The sequence below is a fragment of the Seriola lalandi genome, unplaced genomic scaffold (genome assembly GCF_002814215.2).
Source record: "Seriola lalandi dorsalis isolate HSWRI2012SDOR001 ecotype SW California unplaced genomic scaffold, Sedor1 jcf7180002054983, whole genome shotgun sequence".
Lineage (NCBI taxonomy): Eukaryota > Metazoa > Chordata > Actinopteri > Carangiformes > Carangidae > Seriola > Seriola lalandi.
This window is the reverse complement of record NW_019525532.1, coordinates 913,084-934,067: the sequence shown is the minus strand read 5'-3', so window position 1 is coordinate 934,067 and position 20,984 is coordinate 913,084. Positions and strand designations below refer to the sequence as shown.

The window sequence follows — 20,984 nt, the reverse complement described above, 5'->3', positions numbered from 1 at the left end:
GACCCCCACCCCCACACTATAGAGACAGACAGGTTGGACGTAGCTGCACCAAACAAAACACAAGGTAGGGGATCAAGATGACAGGATGGAGGGTAAATAAAGGCAGGGTGGGGTAAATTCAAGGTCATGGAGAGATGATCAGGCCGACATGCATGAATGCACAGGCCAGTCGGGCAGAGGTCAGCCAATCGGAGGCCTGCGCTGTGAATCCACACAGCTGCAAGCGGAGCGGCAGGAAAACTGGGCTAGAGGTAGAAAGGTTAAGCCAGATCAAGACCCAGTGTACAGATCAGCTGGGCATCCATATGTGTGATCAATAAATCTTGATCGTTTTTTTATGAAACGGGAGAAAATTAAGAAAAAAAAGAAAGAAAGACGTGATTCTTTTGTTTAGATGTTTCTGTAATTCTGCCTCTTTTATTCTCAATTGTTTGTCCCAATTGCATCTTTATCGCTGTGTTTTTAATCACTTTACTTCCCCGCCTCGCTGTGATGCAATAAAGCCGAACTGCATGGAAAGCATTAACATAAACATCCGAGTGATAAACACACACTCCCCTGTCTGGCTGGTATAATGCCGATAATGCAAAGTGAAATACAGGATTGTGACAGTAAAGTCTTTAAGAAGGACACTTGGTGACTGTCTTTCACACTTTCTATGACCCCTCCAGCAGCTCAGTGATCCCACCGTGACCCTGTTCAGACCCCCTGATCCCAGGCATGTGATGAGCCGCAGCACACAGTGAAAACCCTTTTTTTCTCCGTGGATATTGTACCAGGCAGACCAGCGCCCGTTAAACTGTACGTAACGGACCAGTGGATACTCAACTATATGTGATGTAAGGGACCAATGGCTGCCAGTGTGTATTCAGCTGTACTGTATGTGACGGACCAGTGGCTGCCATTATTAAAGAAAAAGGAAACAAGCTGAATCAATGACTTACTCAGCTGTGTGTGATGGATCAACATATCAGTCTTTTATCGAAACAGTCCCAGATTATAATAACGATACCAGCGGCAATTAAAATGATTGCTTCTTTAATGAAAACTTAAGTACGGCGCTCTGATGGACCAACGCCTCTGTAAAAATGGCGTTACCCTCCCAGAAAACGCTGAGAAGACACAACAAAAATTAATCAACTGCTCATTTAACATTTGTCTAATTTTTGTTAAGAGCAAGCATCTTGTTCAGCTTGTTAAAAAGTCACTTTCAGCACCATTAAAGGAGTTATTTATTAATCAGCAACAGCTATAAACTCTTTGTGCGACGCATTAGTTTCATACCCTGTTTTTTGTCCATATCAACTAAATAAACAAACTAAACTAAAATGGATGAATTATAATTATTTAACCATATAACAGTTTAAAGTGCCGCAGGCTGGCGAACCAGACTCTTAATATGAAGGGAGGCTGTGTATTTCCTGTCTGTGCCACTAAACTGTGGAATAGTTCTTCTCATTTTTTAAAAACTTCACAGTCAGTGTTATTTTCCGTTTTCGTTAAGCGTGAACTGTTGCTCTGGTTTTTCTGACCGTCCTGCCTTTTTGACGTTTTGTGTTACATGTTTTATTTTATTGTGAAGCGTCAGCTGCTTGTGAAGTGCAGCATCACCCTGACTCTGCTCTACACTAACGCAGGTTCATCCTCCACACGACGACAACTGCTCCTCCTCCTCCTCCTCCTGAGCTCTGCGCACCTCCATCCAACCGCACCCTCCTCTTCCTCTCCCCATCACCCCCGATTCATGCTTTAAGGTACACGCTTCAAACATGTGCCAAAATCATCATCACCACCTGACCCCTAAACCTCAAAACCGCCCCAGCCCCCCCTCTGCCCCCCCCATCACCTAACCCCGCCTGAATAAACCTGATCTGGTCCTCCATCACTGCAGCACATGTCCAGCCAGGTTCAGCCAGGGGTTAACCCCATCTTATAGAATCGCTGGTAGATATGGCGGCCTAATCCTCCTTAGCGCAAAAGCACTTGGGACTGTTGTGAGGCCCAACTCTTTCTCCCTCGCTCCCTCTGCCCCTCCCTCTCCTGCCATCCATCCATCCATCCATCCATCCATCCATCCATCCATCCATCCATCCATTCACACCCGCCACCCCTCCAGGTTTAGATAACAGCCTTTACCCCCCACCCCCTCCCCCTCGCTCACATACTGTAATGCCAGAGAAGAGCCGCACTCATTGCCCAAAAAAAAAAACCCAGCAGGGGTTTGAATGTGGTCCATGACTTTTCTTGCATGTCACCCCGCAGTCACTCGAATCACCTGCAGCAGAAAATGTCCAGGGATGACGCTGAAACTCTGACTAAACCAACAAAGAGGAATCATATTTCACTTTGTGGTCATGGCTGGAAAAAAGTGAGACACAGCGGTCTTAAAACCAGGGAAGGTTTCACACATCATTTCACCTTTATCTTTTATTTTACATCTTCACAGAGGAAATATTCTGCAGAGACTTTAAAATCATGTGCGGAAAATTAACTAAGTACATTCACTAAGTACTGTAACTGAGTATTTTTCCTTTTCTGCTACAGTAATATTGTATTTTTCTTTACCCCATCAAGTGCTTTTATATTCTGACTTCATAAATATAATAGGTTATATGATACATAATGTGATATATATGATAGGTAATGGGTTAAACTACAAAACAACTTGAAATCACCATAGGAATGAAATGTATGCAAGCTAAAGTCCATTATCCAAACTGAGGTTTTTGGGTTTTCTTATGATTTATTTTTCCCTGAGATCAAATTTAAAAGAAATGTAGTAAAATAAAATACTATGTAAATAAATGAAAGCTCTAGAATAACTCAACAAATTATAAATAGCTTCTTCAATACCCACTAGCATATAAAATACTTTTGTGTTTCATTTAAAGTAACATAACGTTATTTTGATTTATTTTGATGCGGGGCTTTCACACTGTATCTCACTTATTTCTGTCGACCATAAAACACTTTTGAAAGAAAGTCTTTTTAAACTGTGAATTATTGATATATTCAATGATTTACAGGCACTTTCAATGAAAAGGCAACAAGTTGGAAAAAAAACCCACCAGTTTAAATAAAATCAATTTACATCTAAATAGGCTTTATTATAGTTTTATTTTTTATATTTTTCTGTTGCATCTGTGTGTATAAATAGTGGAACAATATTTTTTTCCAACCTAGAACTGTTCTATAATAATACTTTGAGCGATTATGACAAAATGAGAAGTCAGACTTACAGCTGGGTTTGTGATGAAAAGTATATGTGGGGTAAAGACGAGGTGCCAAACAAATACTAAAATTGATTCATAGAAAGTTGGAAAAAAAAAAAAATCCACCTGGAACCAAGAGGCTTCAAATTCAGCCCGACCTCCGCAGCTGCAGCATTAAACGCATCATTACATATTATTACATTGAGTGTTTCCTCCACCTCTGGATTTTTCTTTACGAATAAAACTGATCATTTTCTCATATACGTGTCAGTGTTTTCAGCACGTGCTGTTGTGTGAACGCCTGGCGGGGATTCAGCGCTCCCTCTCCACTGGCAGGTGTTTGTAAGCTGCCACACAGGTAATCCGCCACTTTAATTGCATTACACATTTGCCTGGCAAATGACACAAAGTGGTTGCATGGACAACCTTTGACCACGGTGATTGTTCTGTTGACTTGGGGTCAGACTTGAGGCACTCTCGGGGTGTGTGTGTGTGTGTGCGTGTGCGTGTGTGTGTGTGTGTGTGTCTGAGTGTTAGAAAGAAGAAAAGAAAAAACCTCTTGTGTCCAATTTTGCTGATTTTCCTGCTTTCACATCAGTTGGAGGATTATATGCTCCTCCATATGTTGGGAAAATTACACCATCCTCAGCTTCACACACACACGCACACACACGCACACACACACACACGCACGCAGCCATACACACTTGACTCTGCCAGAAGCTGCTGAAACAAGTCAATTCAATCTGAGAAAGTGATTAAGGACAAAGGCAACAAAGACTTAATTGCTATTATGTCCTTTTGATTATCTAATCAGTTGAATCAACTGATTAGATAATCAGAGCCTTGCGGTTTCTTCCTGACCATCGAGTCAGACCAAAGTTCCTCTTGTGAAGATGATGCTCTCGCTTTAGGTCACCACAGAGTGAAGAGGAAAGAGTTTCTTTACAGGGCGAAGCACAAACATTTTAACTGAAAGCACAAACCACCAAGTGTCTGTCTTGTGTGTGTGTCTGTCTGTCCGTCTCCTTCCTATCTCTTTCTCTATTCACAGCGTCTGGACAATCGCCGCTCTGTGCAGCCGCCTCCCTGCTACATCTGCACAGCTATACGTCAGGGCCGGGTCCTCTACGCCCCAGACAAGTGGCCAGACACCGTCTGTCTGGGCCATCATGGAGAACAATGCACACAACAAGGACATTCACTGTACGTAGACCCTCACATAAACACAACTTGTCATTTTGTCTCCTCAGTCTGCAGAGGGAAACAGAGATGTATTTCGGGGATTTTCCCCACAGTGTGTGCAACTAAACCGAGTCTCTTTATGACTCTCGGGTGTGAAAATGCAGAAAACTTTCTATTTTCTCTTCACATCAATGAATCAAAATCAATTCACCACTATCCTTTTATCATATTGTACAAATATTCACAGACGTCTTTCAAAACCAGTTGCATAAGCAGGTGTAACTTCTTAACAGGGAATTTAGATTTACCCAGTTTCGTAAGAGGTCACATAAAGGTCACATAGTTTCTACAGTTTGTCCTTCTGGGTTCTTCACCCCGTCGAAGTGCTCGTAATATTATCAGTAATGCATTTTATTTATCATCAAGATACTCAAAGATGCTTCACACAACATGTTTAAAAAGATCCTAGATGACTACAAACACACTAAAGGTGTGAGCTGGACAGTATCTGACCTCCGACCTCCCAGTGGCCCCAGAAAGCCACGAGCAAAAACAGCTACAAGACGGCATCAAGAGGCATCATCTGAAAGTTTTCACAGCTTTCGCCACAGCGCGCCTGAGGCCGTTTGCTATCAAGAAATAGTCCGACTAACAGAAAAGACTGCAGGCAGGAGATGAGAGGAAGCGTGACGCTGATCTCGGGTGACATAAAGACCTGTCGGAGGTCGGCTGGTACCAATATTGTGGGTGGTGGTCTAAAATCACATCAAGTGCGTGAGTACATTAACCAAAAAATGCTTCTCCCCGGCAGCTACATCAGCAAGTGGCTGTTACACTTCCTGGCACAAGAACATCTGAACGCTTTTATTATAAATTTTGTTTGTTTGTTTTGTTTTTGCTTGTTGCTCAAAAATGTTCCTGCTGTGTCCGACCGTCAGCAGTGTACAAACTTTAGCAAACAGTGACATATCTAAAACATACAGAAAAACAGATTTCTACTTTACTCCAGCAGAGGTTGTTAGTTCACTTAACAGTTCATTTGAGGATTCAAGGATTTGAACCTGAGCTCATTTCAGACACAAACACCTTTAATCTGAATTGGTTTGTTCTGCAGCTTCAGGTCAGAGCAACACCGTCAAAGACAAATTGTGCATCTCAGCTCAAGTCTGGCTGCTGAACTTTTCCTTATCCTCCCGTAAATAGTTCCTACACACTGAGCTGAGACAGAGCGGCGCAGGTGTGCCAGAGCTTGCCGAATGTTTTCCAGCTCTCCGCCGCAGGAGTTCAGCTCTGTGTGAGCGCACACACACACACACACACACACGCACACACGCAGGAAGTCTGATCAACGACAGGGTCGGGATAATAAAGCTGTGATCACGCACGTACGACTGGAAGTCAGTGAGAGCGGCGACTTTTTAAACAAACACAAGCACAAACGAACAAACACCTACACACAGGTTGAGAGTGTGTGTGTGTGTGTGTGTGTGTGTGTGTGTGTGTGTGTGTGTGTGTGTATGGACTTAACTACAGTACACATACCAGAGAAAAGCTCAAATAGATTTAAAAATTCTCCACAAGATAATGTCTCTTTCACAATAAATGTCCCTAAAATTTAAATTATATCTGCACTCACATTTACATCTAACTCCCCAAAGTCTTTTTACTTATTGTATTTAGATGTACATTTAATACTGTTTACCAGTAGGTAAGTAAAAAATAAATAAATAAAGACCCGCCTCCACACAACATCCAACCACACTCTTCAAAATCACACCAGCTGTGGTGTTTCCAGGGTTTTCACTCCACAAAAACGTGTCTCTTTGTCTAAGAACACAACACCTGTCCTGGTGGACTTAATTATTTTTGGAGATTTGTGAAGGGCAAGGCATTTGTGACATTATAAAAAAAAAAAATGTTGCCTTGATAAATTGCATCTGGCTCAGTCATCGTAGGAGAAATATGTCAAACCAAAAATCCTGTTTCACTGTGTACTAAAACAACTGTGAAAATAACAGAAAAAAACAGATGCAAACATTTGCCCACATCTGTGTGTCGTTCATGCAGCCTTACATTAAAGATTAAACATGAATCCATCACTGAGCTGCCTCCCATTTACTGCAGGATTAAACCAGTTTAACACAGCGCAGAGACCATTAAATCCATAGCTTCTCCATGGAAGGACAGCAAACAACAATGGACTGATACAATGGCAGAGGATACGTCAGCCGCACTGAACTCAGGAGGACGGAGGAAGAGCTTAAAGTGACCACACAGCATGGTGCCCTGAAACCTCCTGACACCTCACTGCCAAGCCAGTTGGAACAAGTATCACATGTTGGAGAAGAAGAAAGAGTTTTGGTCTTTTTCTTACAAAAAAAAAGAGAGAAAAGTTGCAGAAAATAACTTGAAACTGAACATTTTTAGTCTGATGTGAGATAAATGCTAAAAAAGAAAAAAGAGAAAAGTAACAGCCTCCAAGAAGAAGTTATTCATTTTCATCTATTTTACACAGAACTACATAAAAAAACAAAAACAAAAACAGCTGTTCTAGTTTCCTCTGTAGTCAAATACAGCAGACCTCTTCCTGTGTTGTAGACATAAAGCGTTTCCATTCAGCAGTGAACGATTCTCCTTCACATGCAGAGATCCAACACAACATACCTTCACAATAAGAGCTGAAGCCTCCACAACATCCATCAGTCCTCTACAGTCTGAGAGCAAACTGACCATAAAGGTAAATGTAATGTGGGGGCTTTCAGGGTTTCTGTGCGTGTGTGTGTGTGTGTGTGTGTGTGTGTGTGTGTGTGTGTGTGTGTGTGTGTGTGTGTGTGTGTGTGTGCGTGCGCCCACCAGCCCCCTCCTGCTTCTTTAGCCTGTAGCGGGGAGCCACCTGCCGGGATGAAGGGAAGAGCTCCGAGCTGGTAACGGATTACTCAGTAACGCGTTACAGCGGAGTGACTGCTACTCTCGCGATACTTCAGCTACCGAGAGCTAAAAACGATTCAACAGACGCGTTTTATCCACCTGCAGGCTCAAACACCAGAATGACTCTGAACTACATCTTATCACCAGCATTTCTTAGACTCATTTCTTGAACTGATGAAAAATGGCTGTTTTTTCTTCACACATGTGGAACTATACTTAAATATCTCCGTTTGATGGATGACATTAATATTGAATATGAACCGTACGCAGTCCAAATTTACGGGTTTACAGGTTTTGGAGGACGAAACAGAAAAAAATAAGGCATGTAAAGAATTATAGACGGATATAGTTAAGTCTAGAGTAACAAACAATAAGCAGTTTAACACGCTTTTTAATGCTATTTTTTATTTTCTCACACCTGTCCAGTTTATTCGGCGTTAATGGCCTCAGATTTAGTCTTTGTTGCCTATGCTTTTGCCAAGAGAAAAGTTTTGCTGGTAATTGTTTCTGTATAAACCAAAAGTCACTGTTTGTCCGTTTTAAGACGAAAAAAAGCTACCAAAAAAAACTGCGCCAGAAAATACACTTAGAAGCCACAAGTTATTCCTGTTTTATTTTTAATTCAAATGCTGTGCGTCTCGACGAGATACGTATGAGTGTAATCATTTATATTAATTATATACTCATAACTTTTGTCAGTCATGGCTCCACCTATGTTCAGGAATTTTAATTTGAAAAGAAATCAACATTATTTCTTTGAAGTTTCTGTAAATCTCTATATGTGCGTGCGTGCGTGTGTGTGTGTGTGTGTGTGTGTGTGTGTGTGTGTGTGTGTGTGTGTGTGTGTGTGTGTCCAATGTGTGCTGTCTCATTGCGTGATCCGTTTGAATACCTGACCAAACTAATTGGAGTTGCTCCATGGGTCAATGACCAAATCCCCAAACATAGTTAAAAAACACTTAACGATCCAACCTCCCATATTACTGTAATTAGTATTTGTGTGTCAGTTACTGTCACGTTAATGTAAGGTTCATATAAAATAAAAAAATAAAAACTGTCTGGTTCTTTGGTTGCTATAAAGTGCCTCTGAAACAAAGTGGAAAGTTTCTGAATTCACCTGAAATCAAATGTTGAACTGTTGTCAGATTTTCAGATTAAATTTCCGGTGTACAGACCCAGCTGTGTTGTGTTGAATACGAATTTGGACCACTGATAAAAACAACGAAATTTCAAAGTAAGGGTCGCAGATAGTTTTTCTTGGTTAATTGAAAGTCAACGAGGGGCAAAACAAAAACTCTGATGTATTGGTTTTAGCGAAATCAAATGTTCAGGGTTAAAGTTTTTATTTCAGTTGTGAATTTCTTCTAAACAGAGAGGGGTTTTTTTTCCCTTGAACCTCAAGACTTCTGTGTTTGAAAATCATCGAAAAAAAGATCCAAATCTCCAATGTGGAGTTAACGCGAAGCTTGTTCCAGGTTTCTGGTCTTTTATTGTTGTGAAATAAAGCGCAGTCTCTTCTGCAAAAACCCAACGAAGTGAAGAGGAAAACGATTTTCAGTTTGGAACAGAAACCTGGAAAACAGGCGCGAAAGGCCCGAGGGAGCGTTTATTTATTGTAACATTAGAAATAAAAATACTAGATAGATAGATAGATGGATAGATAGAGCTTCCATCTTTTCCTTCAGTGATTTTTCATGATTGCATTTGCTTAAAACATGCAAAAGCCACAAAAAGAAAGAAGACAATGATAAGAAAGAAAACGCCACTAATGCCAACTAAAAGCCTTTCGATCACGCTTAAAAGCTGCTTCGATAGCAACACACCATAATGAAATTCCAGTGCAACGGGCTTAATATTTTACGCCATTACTGAGGACACTTTTATTATTTACATTTTGTTCTCACTTGAAGGTCAGACAGTTTTCAGGCGGTTTCGTTCAGCCAATCCTCTGCTGCACAGCGTCCCCTCAGCAGCAGCAGGAAGCTGAGGCCCTCCCATTAACACCCCTAGTGTCAGCACTAATGAGGGACACAGTGGCTGCTCTGTGCTCCCGAAACACACACACACACACACACACACACACACACACACACACACACACACACACACACACACACACACAATCCCATCACCTTTATGTTTGAGCAGGGGTTTTTTTGTGTGGTTGGTCTGTGCGTAAATTCTTGCTTGTGTTTTTTTTACTTCCTGCAACAAGTGTTTTAACACAAGTCTGCGCCGCACAAAATGCCCAGACACCTGCCTCCTGCTGTTTATTTGCACATATAGCCTACTGTTCAAATTTAAATAAGTGCGCAACAATTTCGCATATTTGTCACTTTTATTCTATATCTTAATTTTGGGGATTTATTTTTGAGGTTTTGGTTGTGAAATCTCCTAATTCCAGGTCTATTAACTGCTAACTTTTTAGCACACAGACATAAAACCACTGCTGGTAACAAGGGAAGACAGTCTTCGTCCTCCAAAGGCCCACGTTGCGTAAAATGTGATAAAATCGCAACGGAATTCGCAAGATTTATGCTTTTCACTTTTAAACGAAGCTGAAATTTAAAGATACCAGACTATACGCAACAAATATACAGTTTATTGAGTTGATTATATTTCTACACATGCCACGTTAGTCGTTAAAATGCTGTTTGTGGAAAACTGCGCGATTTCGCCAAAAACTGGTTCTCGAAACTATTTCTCTGAGATTTGTGTAATAGGTAAAAACAAATGAAAGTTTGGTGTTACACACTTTAAAATCCCCCTGTGTGCTTTATCATTTCTGATTAACTCCGCATTTAATGAGACAGAAAATCACTTACTTTAACAGACACGTGCGCTCTTGCATTATCACTATATGCCATTGGCCTGCTGTGCCGTGTGGCTGAGTGGAAGTGATGACGCCCATGATAAACACAGAGGGGTTGGGCTCGCGGCGCGGCAGGAAACATTTGAATGAAGCGCGCGGGGTCGATGAATGAGTGCCATGACATTTCTGCAGCGTTCAGACACGAGGAGCCCGGATGCACCAAATAGCAAAACGCGGATCCGGAACTGAACCGTTTTTATTTTTGCATTATAAAAACAACAACAACAAAAAATAGTAACAGCTGCAATGAGCAGTTACAGCACTGTAAATAAAGAGGCGTTTTTTAAATTTATTTTACGTGCAGATCCTGTGCGCAGTTCAATGCAGCAGCCTCATAATGAAGGCTTCATTTTAGAGACTGATAATGTTGAATTTTGGTTCATGCTGCGCGTGTCACGGAGGTGTTGACTCATTTCATTTTAAGGCTGTGGTGTCCATGCTGTTGATGTATTGGACTACAAGTGTTTTTTAATAATGCACCAATTTTTATGTGAACGTGGACAGACTAGATTTTTTTATATTCATAAAAGAACCAATGCCACTTGGTTATTCAAGTGTACAAAAATACACAGACTAATTGTGCAGATGTATAAGGCCATACTTAACCTTGGCTGGCCCAGTAGGCTTTATGTTCATTTAGGTTCCCACAAACCCCTAGGGGTTTATTTAGCTGATTCTTTTTCCTCTATTACCACAATATGCATTCAAATTAAAATCAAACGTGATTGTGCTGTTGGACTGTAAACATTTGTGTTCCTGTATTTAGCCCTGGATGGCTCCTTTTTGGGCGGGGCAGCCTCCTCTCTGATTGGCTGAGGCGCCAATTAGAGCCTGTAAGGGCACCTGTGACCAAATCATTAAAAAATAGGAGGCTAATGTTAATTAAAAACACCTGCGTGATTTAGACCACATAATATTAAACTGCCACTATAAACTAACATTATTAAAATATCCTGCAGGCTATGCTCCGGCCTATGTTGGCTAGCAACCGGTGGCTATTAGGCTAGTTAAATAGCATAACTAAGAATTTCTTTTCTTTCTATTCATAAATTATCTTTTTGATTTTTATTAGCTTATTTAAATGTTTCGTGTTTTTTTTTTTTCTCTCCCAGCTTGGACCCTGTCTTACCTGTGTTTCGGAGAGATTCAGCTGCCGCGCGAGCTCGGTGCGCTCGCGGCCCACGACGTACTGGCACCGCTGGAACTCGAGCTCGAGCCGGTACAGCTGCTCGGCCGTGAAGGAGGTCCGCGTGCGCTTGGGTCGGTCCAGGTCGAGGCCTTTGGGCAGGACGATCTCCCGGATCGTGCCTTTGGCGTCTGTCCAGAATTTAAAAAAAAAAAAAACACAACAACAAATACAAAGTGTCAGTTAACAACGTCAGTGCTCAACTGTGGCCAATATTATAGATGATCAGACCATTATTATAGGTGATCAGACCATTATTATAGATGATCAGACCATTATTATAGGTGATCAGACCATTATTATAGATGATCAGACCATTATTATAGCTGATCAGATCATTATTATAGATGATTAGAGCATTTTACACACGTAGCCTGCAGTAAAAAGAATAAAGATAAATCTAATGGAAGCACTTGTTCAGTATAGGCCCAGTTTCACGCTACAGAAGCACCTCGCTATATAAACTGATGTAATATTCATGAGCAGGGCTATAGGATAATGGTTTTAGAAAAGAAAATGGCGATGGATGAGGTAAGCAAACTACACACGTGTGTTATTCTTAAAAGAAGGGATTGTAAATGACTCTGTGAGACAGGCCCTTGGCTGTTCCCTGTAATATTCAGACACAACTGTGTTGAAGCAAACACATCAGGAGAAAAACACTTCTATGTAATGTGGTTATACAAGTGGCAGCGTGGCCGCTCATAACAACTCACTTCATGCTCTTTAATCCATTCAGTAATATTAGGCCAAATGAAAATTAAAACGGAATCACTCGTGTTGATATTTGTATCGTGGCCAAAACTCAGACACGCGCTTGAGCTGCCTGCGTGAAGCCGCAGGGCGAGGTCAGGAAGGAAACGTCTTGTTTTCCTGATGGATGAAATTGAAGCTCAGGTTAAAGTCAATAAAACAAAACACTGCAGGTTGGAGAGTTTATCTGAAAACTCTGTCTGACACGTTTCCCCTCAGAGGAGAATCAAACTGCTCGTAAATTCCTGCTCGCTGGTGTCTTTTCCTTCGGTCTCTTAACGCTGAAGTGAAGTGTTTTCCTGTGAGTGCTGTTGGCGTCGCTCCGTTTCTGTTTCTGCGTCAAATTTAATTCACTCCAAACTAAATTATCTATTCACAACCACAACACTGTGTGTGTGTGTGTGTGTGTGTGTGTGTGTGTGTGTGTGTGTGTGTGTGTGTGTGTGTGTGTGTTTCGTTAACTGTTTGTTTTTTCTGGTTAGGTGTATTTGTGTATTTGTGTCCTGTTTATTTGTGTTGTTGTGAATTTTATTTTTATTTTTACTTTATTTTTATTTCAGGTGTTTGTTTCCCTCCAGTGGCAGGATGTCTGTAGTTAATCTGAGCTCATCTGTCAAAAAAATTGGCTGCTTCCATATTTACCCCTGGTGTTGCTTTCAAAGACCGTCTGTAAAATCAGAATTTTAAGAATAATAGAAAAAAAAACCCAGCATATTAAAAAGGGAGTTTATAGCATATTAAAATATTAGTGAGAAATCCTGGACCTGAGGGTCGGTTATTACAGCCCGCCCTGCTCCCAGAAGCCCCGAGGATACTAGATACGTAAAAATAAAAATCTTCCTCTTCGTTTACCTAAATTTCGCTGTAGTGACAAATTCTGAGTTTCTAAAGTTTTACTTGCGCACAATAAAATCTTTGTGACCGATGACGTCACAGCAGCTGAGAATATTTGTTCGTATTTATCACATGCGAGGTCAGACAAGACCTCCCCTTTGTCCGGGGTTTTGAATTCATAAAATATGCAATCCAATAAAATATGAAGAGCCCTGAATTAAATATGACACAATACTGATTGAACCAATCATCCATAGGGTTTCTATCGAAAGGCTACCGGCTAACTGCAAGTACACGGTGAGGAAAAACTGATTTTATTTTATTTTTTTTATTTTCTTAAAAGGTATTTTGAATGCGTGGTGATGAAAAGGGAAATAAAACATTTCGGCTAATAAAAGTGCATTGGAAGGCGAATAAGGGTGTAAAAGATTAAATTAAATTGCGGGGGGAATTAAAAGAGGTAATGATCCACCGGTTGTGTTTCCCCGCGCGCCCTGGTCCGTATTAAACACTTATTTCAATCACAGTGTTTAGTTAGCCTACATGCCTGAGCTACATAATGAAACATGCCTGAGAGATCTCCATCTTTACGCACGCATAATGACTGCGTAATGTGTCGCCAGGCAGGTGAGATTCCGCAGCAGAGAGGCGGTAAACCTTCTTAACACATGGGCATACAGTAGCATACATTTGAGCATTTTTGTTGTGAGCAAATAAAAAAAAAAAAAAAAAAAAAAAAAAACAGCTCAAACTGTGATAGGAACATTTGCAAAGAGATGAGGGAGCCAGCGGCTGTGTACGCAGACCTGCTGACCTCTCTGTGACCCCGGCCTCTCTGCGGAAAACCCCGAGCATCCAGACTCAGCCTCACAAACAAATCCTGACACTGCAGGCCTTCAGTGCGCTCAGTGCGAACCGTGCAGGGTCTGAACCGAAACTGGATCACATGTGTGTCCTTCTGCGGGCCATCCCCTCCTCAGATGGACCCCATTAACCACTGTCACCAGAGATAATGACAAACAGTGGATAAACCACACAAAAATCTGACTGAGGACAGTAGCTCAAATGATATAGATATATATACATTTATATATATATATAATAGGTTAAACAATTAAAAATAATTTTATTGTCAGTCCTTCAGCTGCTAAAATTACAAGTAATCTCTACTGGAGCTGCTCGACGCTCTAGAAAAGCAGGTGATTTTAGATTTTTCTTTTTTCTTTTTTTTTTACACATCAGGAGCCACGTCTATAATTTTCCCTCTGTTGCAGTTTCTCTCGTGCTCCTGCTCCTCTCACGTCCTTCACCATTAAAAAAAGAGTCGTTGCTGTATAAAAGCGTCTCTTACTGAATGTGCTGCTTGTGGCACATGCAGGACACCGCGCGGCTCAACGTTCAATAAAAGATAAAACTAAACCAGCCAGTAACTATCATATCCACAGCAGTATTCGCCTATAACCGAGAACTGATAGGCCGACATATTGATTCTGTGCACAGCGGACAGTTACACACCGTGCAGTGAAAATAAAACGTGCACAAAAAATACACGTTGCAATTTAATTTTCTCCGTTTTCTTAATGGAAATCTGAATGCAAGTGAACCAGGCGAAACATTTTGCTCTTGAAAGGTATTGGGTAAAATATACACTTTTATAAATATATATATAACTTCTCAAAGACTCGCAGAACTAAATATTACTCAGATAATATTTTCTAGATTTTTTTTCATTCGTTTTACGGTCTGAAATAATAATTACAAATGTCTTAAATGCAATAACCTTAAATAACCTATAGATCTAGATATATATAGACAAGTATTTGGTTTTCCTGTAACACATAAATAACACATTTACTGTGCAGTTTAATTTTCTACAATTTAACCAGCAAAAATAAATTAAATAAAACTGTTTTAGGTCATTTACACGTAAAATATGACTCTTTAACATTATGTAATATTATTTAAAAATTACATGAAAAAACAAATGACAACAGATCATTTTCATTTTATTCCAAGAGTGTTTGCTGACTGCAAACATTTTATCTGAATTTTCTGGATTTTTTATTTTTTATTTTTTTAAGTCTCTTTCATGCAGAGACCGCTGGCCTCCTGCAGGAGGGCGTGGACGCTCAGTGTAACGCTGAATTAAATATTATTCATTAGCATAACGTTAGCACACAAAGGCAATCAGCTACTGACGTGTAAACTCTAACACAGTCACAGCACTTCCACAGTGTTTGTGTTTTCTGTCAGCTCTTCTGTTAATAAAGGCCACAGGGTTGAATTTCACCTGATCATCCTCAACAGTCTCTTCCTGTAGTTTCCTTTGTTTTCTTCACTTTCTCAGGTCTGATTTTCAAACACAGCTACACAGATGTGTTACTGAGAAATTCTAATAAATATTACAAGACGTGGAAGCAATATTTCACATAAGATTCATTTACTTGTTCTGACTATTGATTTGACAAACCAATTCTTTATATTTTCCCACGAACAAAGGATTGGCCACAACTGATACAGGATGTGCCAAACAATAGTCTAATTTTTCAGTGATTTAATTTTATATTGCAGTATAATTATCCTAGTATTTTAAATTGTTATTTACATGTGTAGTGTTGTGCTTCAATCGCGCAGGTATCACGGAAGTGAAACCTATTGTTACCTCAGGGGAGGCTTGTTGTAGTCTGCAGCACAGCTGCTGTATTGTTGCCACTCTGTTCTATGTTTGGGGGCTTCAGTCTAAGTTTTGGACACACTTTTATATTTCTATACACTAATATTTTATATTTTATAATATGTATTTTTTTTATTTTTTCGTGGGAGAAGCACCAGACAAATTCACATACAGACTTTTCCATATATAAGATTTGGTGCCAGTTTAAAACATTTATCTGTCTTTTAAAACTGTGACTGTCTATGTATGTCAGAGGATAACAGTGTCTGTGAATATGTGCTGGTTGTTCTCTAATTAGGAGGAACGGTGGATAAAACAACAGTGTGATTAAATTATCCCTCGGTTTCCTGGAAGCCCTCACAGTCTGAGAACTGGTTTTACGCACAGAATAAATCAGTGTTTCTTTAGTTTTCGTGCACTTACCTCTTACTAATATCCTCCGACAGTAGTCAGGGTCCACTCCCAAAAGTTTGTCGTGTCCGTCTTCGCTGGAGGACGTCGGTGTGGACGCTGATGTCCCCGGGGTGTCGGTGGAGCTCTGAACCGGGGACCGGCTCCCTATCTCGGCGCGGCACTTTGTGTCCATCCGGTCCGGACACAGCGGGTTGGGTCCACAGCGGTGGTTCCCATCGCCCATAGTCGTGGCCTGATCAAACATCTACAAGTAAGTTACAGTCTCTAAGATGATCTCTCCCTCCTTCTGTCGCTGCTGCTCACACTTCTCTTTCTACTTTCTTCTCCTGAGACGAGGAGAGCATGCCCTCCTCTCCCTCCAAAAAAAAGTAGATCCAGTTACAAAGGAACCACGCGGTCCAGCAACGGGACCGGGGTGTGCTTCAGGTGTTGCGGCATGACGCACGCTCCGAAGTCCAAACCAAGGCAGTAGGGAGTCGGCTGGGGGAGAAATCTCGGGCTCCTGCTCTAACTATAGTAGCCAGGAGGAGCAGGAGAAATGCATGGTGTAGCCTACGAGGCACAAGGGGGCAACTAGATCTAAGGAGGAGCGGGGAGGTGCCACAAACACACTCACACACTGCTCACCCACATAGAAATAAAGTGAGAGGCGGCGCGGAGAAAAAAGAGGTGAAAAAAAACACACACACACACGCGCGCGCGCGCACACACACACAGCTGCGGTTACAGTTCACCGTGCACCAGCCAGGGAGGAAAGTTTCTTCAGGTTGGTCCAAAGCAGCAGCCTGTTACTTCAGCCCCGGTCACATCGACTGCCTCTGCGGATCCATGATTGCATGTTGTTGGTGGTGAGATGGCCACATAAGGGGGTCGGTGGTCTTCTGTTATTGGAGAAGCTGTCTGTGTTGAAACCCTTCAGGAGGGGACTGGAAGGAAATGGGAAATGGTCACATTTGCTCACAAATAAAGTCTCGAGCACTCTTGTCAGTTTTTATAATTTGCTTTGCAGCTGAAACGTCACGTCAGCGCGGGTCGGCTGATACACCCTGCCTGCACTGACAGATGAGAGATGTTGGTGTGTGGATAATATTTGTGGCGACACGGTGCACTTTACAAGAGGCAGGAGCCCGTGACGTCACTTCCTGACCACGCAGACTCGTCGCCCATTGGTCCGCCGGCGGGGCACGTTTTGACAAGAGGATGAGCGGCGCTGCAGACCGAGATCAGGCACGGAGACATGAGACGATGGTCGTGCGCGCTACTCGCTCTGGAAACAGCCAAACGCGGCGCTGCCTGGGTTTCCCCTCAGCCCTGCCGCTGTGACCGGGCGCACAGCTCTGCCACTGTGGGCGCCTCTCACCTAATCAGGTAAAACACGAATTACAGTCGAGATGGATCACAATTTAACGCCTTTAAATCTCACTAATAATGTGAATATCATTATGAAAACATGAACTTAAAAACAGAAGTTAGCAAACATAAATATACATATATGGATAGTCCATATAAACTTTTATATCACCAATATATCAAGACCAATATTGGCTTTTTATTAAAGTCTAATATGATGGAGTAAACAGATCCATGTCCAAGTGTTAAAATATGTTTCTATAAATTTACTCTTCATTAAAAAAGCTAATGAACCCCAGAGTTTACTTTTAGATTTTACAAATCAACAGCCACAGGGCAGAGGATTTCTTTTGTTGTGCCAAATGTAAAACCGGATGAGAGCAACTTGTACCTCTGGGCTCTAAAAATAAATCTGAATTGGATTTACTCTTCACCAAACTAGGTTGTCTGCCATAAAGAGGTGTGACACCTATAGAATTCATTGCTTTGATTTTCACTGTGAGTCTATGATGATGATCTAAACGGCCACATTCAAATATAAGTATCAACATAAAATATCGCCTCAGTTTAAAGATTCAATATTGGTCTTCAAAACAAACCATATTGGTGAAACCCACTGTACATCTACACATGCACAATATAATGTAACCCAACACAACAACATCACAAAGTGTAAAGCCTGAAAACCATCAAAGAGCTCCATCACCAGTCCAGACACAAGTTATCATAGATTTAACAGGTGTTCCTGCGGTTTTGTTCCCCACTCTCTTCCTATTCACAGTCGCCTCAAGTCTTAAATGGGGATGGCACCTTCTGCTCACACAGAACCTCGCTGCTAAATAAGCTGTTAACACACAAGCTGTTATGAGCACCACATGATAAAAAGAGCATAAAGTGGGGTTACTATTTGTTTTCCATCGCCGATAAAACATCTCACTCACAGTCATTTACTGTATGTATGCAGAGCCATCTTTATCACACACCAGTCCATTTTATTCGACCAGCTTGATGTTGATGGTGCAGCCTGTAGTTTGTTGTGATTGTGAGATAATTTCGGTCGCAGGAATGAGTGAAACACTGGCTGGAATTTTGTCTTTACAGGTGAAACGTCTTTGAAAACACTGCAGGGGGAAAAAAAGGGCATTTTGAGCAGGATTATATAATTATAGTTTTGCTGTGTGTGTTTTTTCTTATTTTTCTTATCCGAGGCCATAATTACTGCACACAGCCATGGGTCGTTACTCCTTTCAGCTGGCCTAATCTCACAGAGGATGAATAGAAACTGTCAATCAGAGGCTGCACTCAGCAGCGAGACAAGAGGGGACTGATTGCTGCTGCTGTGCTGTGACACACACACACACACACACACACACACACACACACTCACACAGATACACACTTTTTCTCCTTCCTCTTTCTCTCCAGTGTTTCCACCCTCTCTGCCTTCACTGATGCACAACTAAAACCCTCCAAAAAGCAGATTTTATACCACGTTTAACTTTTCTGAAGACTGCTCATATTTTGATTTCAGTCTTTAGGCATATTAGGACACATTTTTGAGTCACTCTGTCAAACTGTGTATAGTATTAATACTAACAACTGAACGATTTTTTTGGTTTGTTTTTTTTTTTTGGCTGCTGCTTTTGCTGCCAAAAATGCCTCAGTGTTGTTGCTGCACCAGCTGACACCTCAGTTTTTTCTTGGTTGCCTGATGCAAAAATGTAAATAGAGTAAAATAGGTAGAAACAGTTAATAAAAAAGATAGTTTTGAGGTACTTATACTAAAGTATTCCCATCTTCTGCTACTTTATAATCATGCTCCTACGTTTCCGAGGGAAAACTTGTGCTTTTTACTTATTTTTATACATTTATTTAACGTATATTTGTACTTGGTGCAGTTTCTTGTCTTCCTGGGATCCAGTAGTATACACAAATATACATGTACATAGCCCAAGCTGTAGTCTGTACATTAACAGTTGTTAAAGAGAAAGAAAAAAAAACATGATGATTATGGAATAACAAGGAAAAGCAAAAAAGTTAAAAAGTAAAAGAAAAAGAAAAAAGAGAATCACACAGTCAGTTTGAAATAAGACTGAAACTGGTACACAACCCAAAAAGACCCAAAGTGTCACATTATATGTTTCACTTGCATTGAAAATTACACATTTCTGTAAATGAAATGACTGTATTTGAACTGTTATTTACGTTTCACAGTATTTTAAGTCGTTAAAATTTGCTTCATCTCGACATTAAAATGCTGTTTACAGGAGAATGCAGCAATAATCATGGAGTACAGTATGAATAATGATAATAATCACAGCTACAGATACTTCATTTAGTTAATACTACCTCTGTGCTTGTAAACAGGACTTTTTCTTTCCATCACGTCTGAAAACTTCTTCCACCCCTGCAGATCAACAACAGGCCCGTCCACACTTGTGTAGCTTTCATGTCACTGGAGAAGTGGACTTGTACAAAACAGACCACTGAATGTTGTTCACTCATTGTTATCGACTGTTAATTTGACGGAAGTCTCCTCTGGACACATCTGTGAAACCTACACTTCTATTTTGGTTTTATTCTCTTCTGATTATTCGTGTAATCTTTGAAGTCATTTAAAAAAAATTAATTCGTTTTAAATACAATGATGCAGCTCTGTCTCCTAAAAGTTATGATATATATGCATAATTAGTAGAATAGTTCAATGAAACTTTTCCTATTTTAGACAAGTAATGCAGAACTTCCTGTTTGTAAAATAATTTCATTAATCTTGCAGGAAGTTTTCGTATCCCTGATGATGTGGATGCAGTTTCACAATCAGAGAGAAAACTGGATCCTTGATTTGCTGTTTCATGGTAATGATCAAATCTAAAGATATTAGACTTCAAAACTCATTTTATTCTCGTGTTTGCTCTTTTATAAAACCCAATTATATGAAATCACTGCAGAGAAAGGAGCGTGAATCTGTTGCTCCATGACACTGATGCCTGAAGCCAGAGTAAAAACCCACATCTCCTCTCCGCCTGTATAAAGCCCACAGGCCAAAAGAAGGAGAAGAGAAAGAAAAAAAAAATGTTTGTTTGCACCACACACTGACTGCCCGCTCCCCGTCTCCCGTGTGCGCCCGGATTGCGGCCTCGTGGAGTTAAATCTGATCAATCAGATCAATCAGCAGAGATTACTGTACTCCCGGAGGTCAGAGAGAGGGCACCGGGCCACGCAGAGTTCAGGCAGCCTGCACAAGCTCCAGACAAATCTGTGCAGGAATGGCACAGAAACAGTTGGCCGCACGTAGGAGCCCGTGATGAAACTGGGATTTCATGCAAAGATATTTTATAACCTTGACTGAAATCCAGAGGCAGACGCTTTAATTTAAAAAAAAAAAGAAAAGAAAAAAGAAAAAGAAAGCTGCAGCGCTGCGTTCAGTTTACAGTAAAAACACGGCGGGCCAAGATTTCTGTTATTTTATCAGAGTTTCACCTCAAACACAAGAGTGAAAATGTCTCAGGAAACTGTTTCATGTGTCTATTTTTAATAGCGGAGCGTTACACACGTGTATTTGGAGTATTTATGATT

At 40.9% G+C, this 20,984-nt stretch overlaps 1 protein-coding gene across 1 annotated transcript in view; it reads right to left on the bottom strand.

The window, feature by feature from the left end:
- vax2 (ventral anterior homeobox 2) overlaps positions 1-17,098 on the bottom strand; it is a 26,174-nt gene extending 9,076 nt beyond the window's left edge. The window contains exons 1-2 of the mRNA XM_023396742.2: positions 16,068-17,098; positions 11,327-11,514 (exon numbers count right to left, since the gene is read on the bottom strand). Of these exons, the coding sequence (XP_023252510.1) occupies positions 11,327-11,514; positions 16,068-16,302 (423 nt within the window). The 5' untranslated portion in view covers positions 16,303-17,098. The remainder of the gene's footprint in view (positions 1-11,326; positions 11,515-16,067) is intronic.
- Between the last annotated feature and the right edge of the window lie 3,886 nt (positions 17,099-20,984).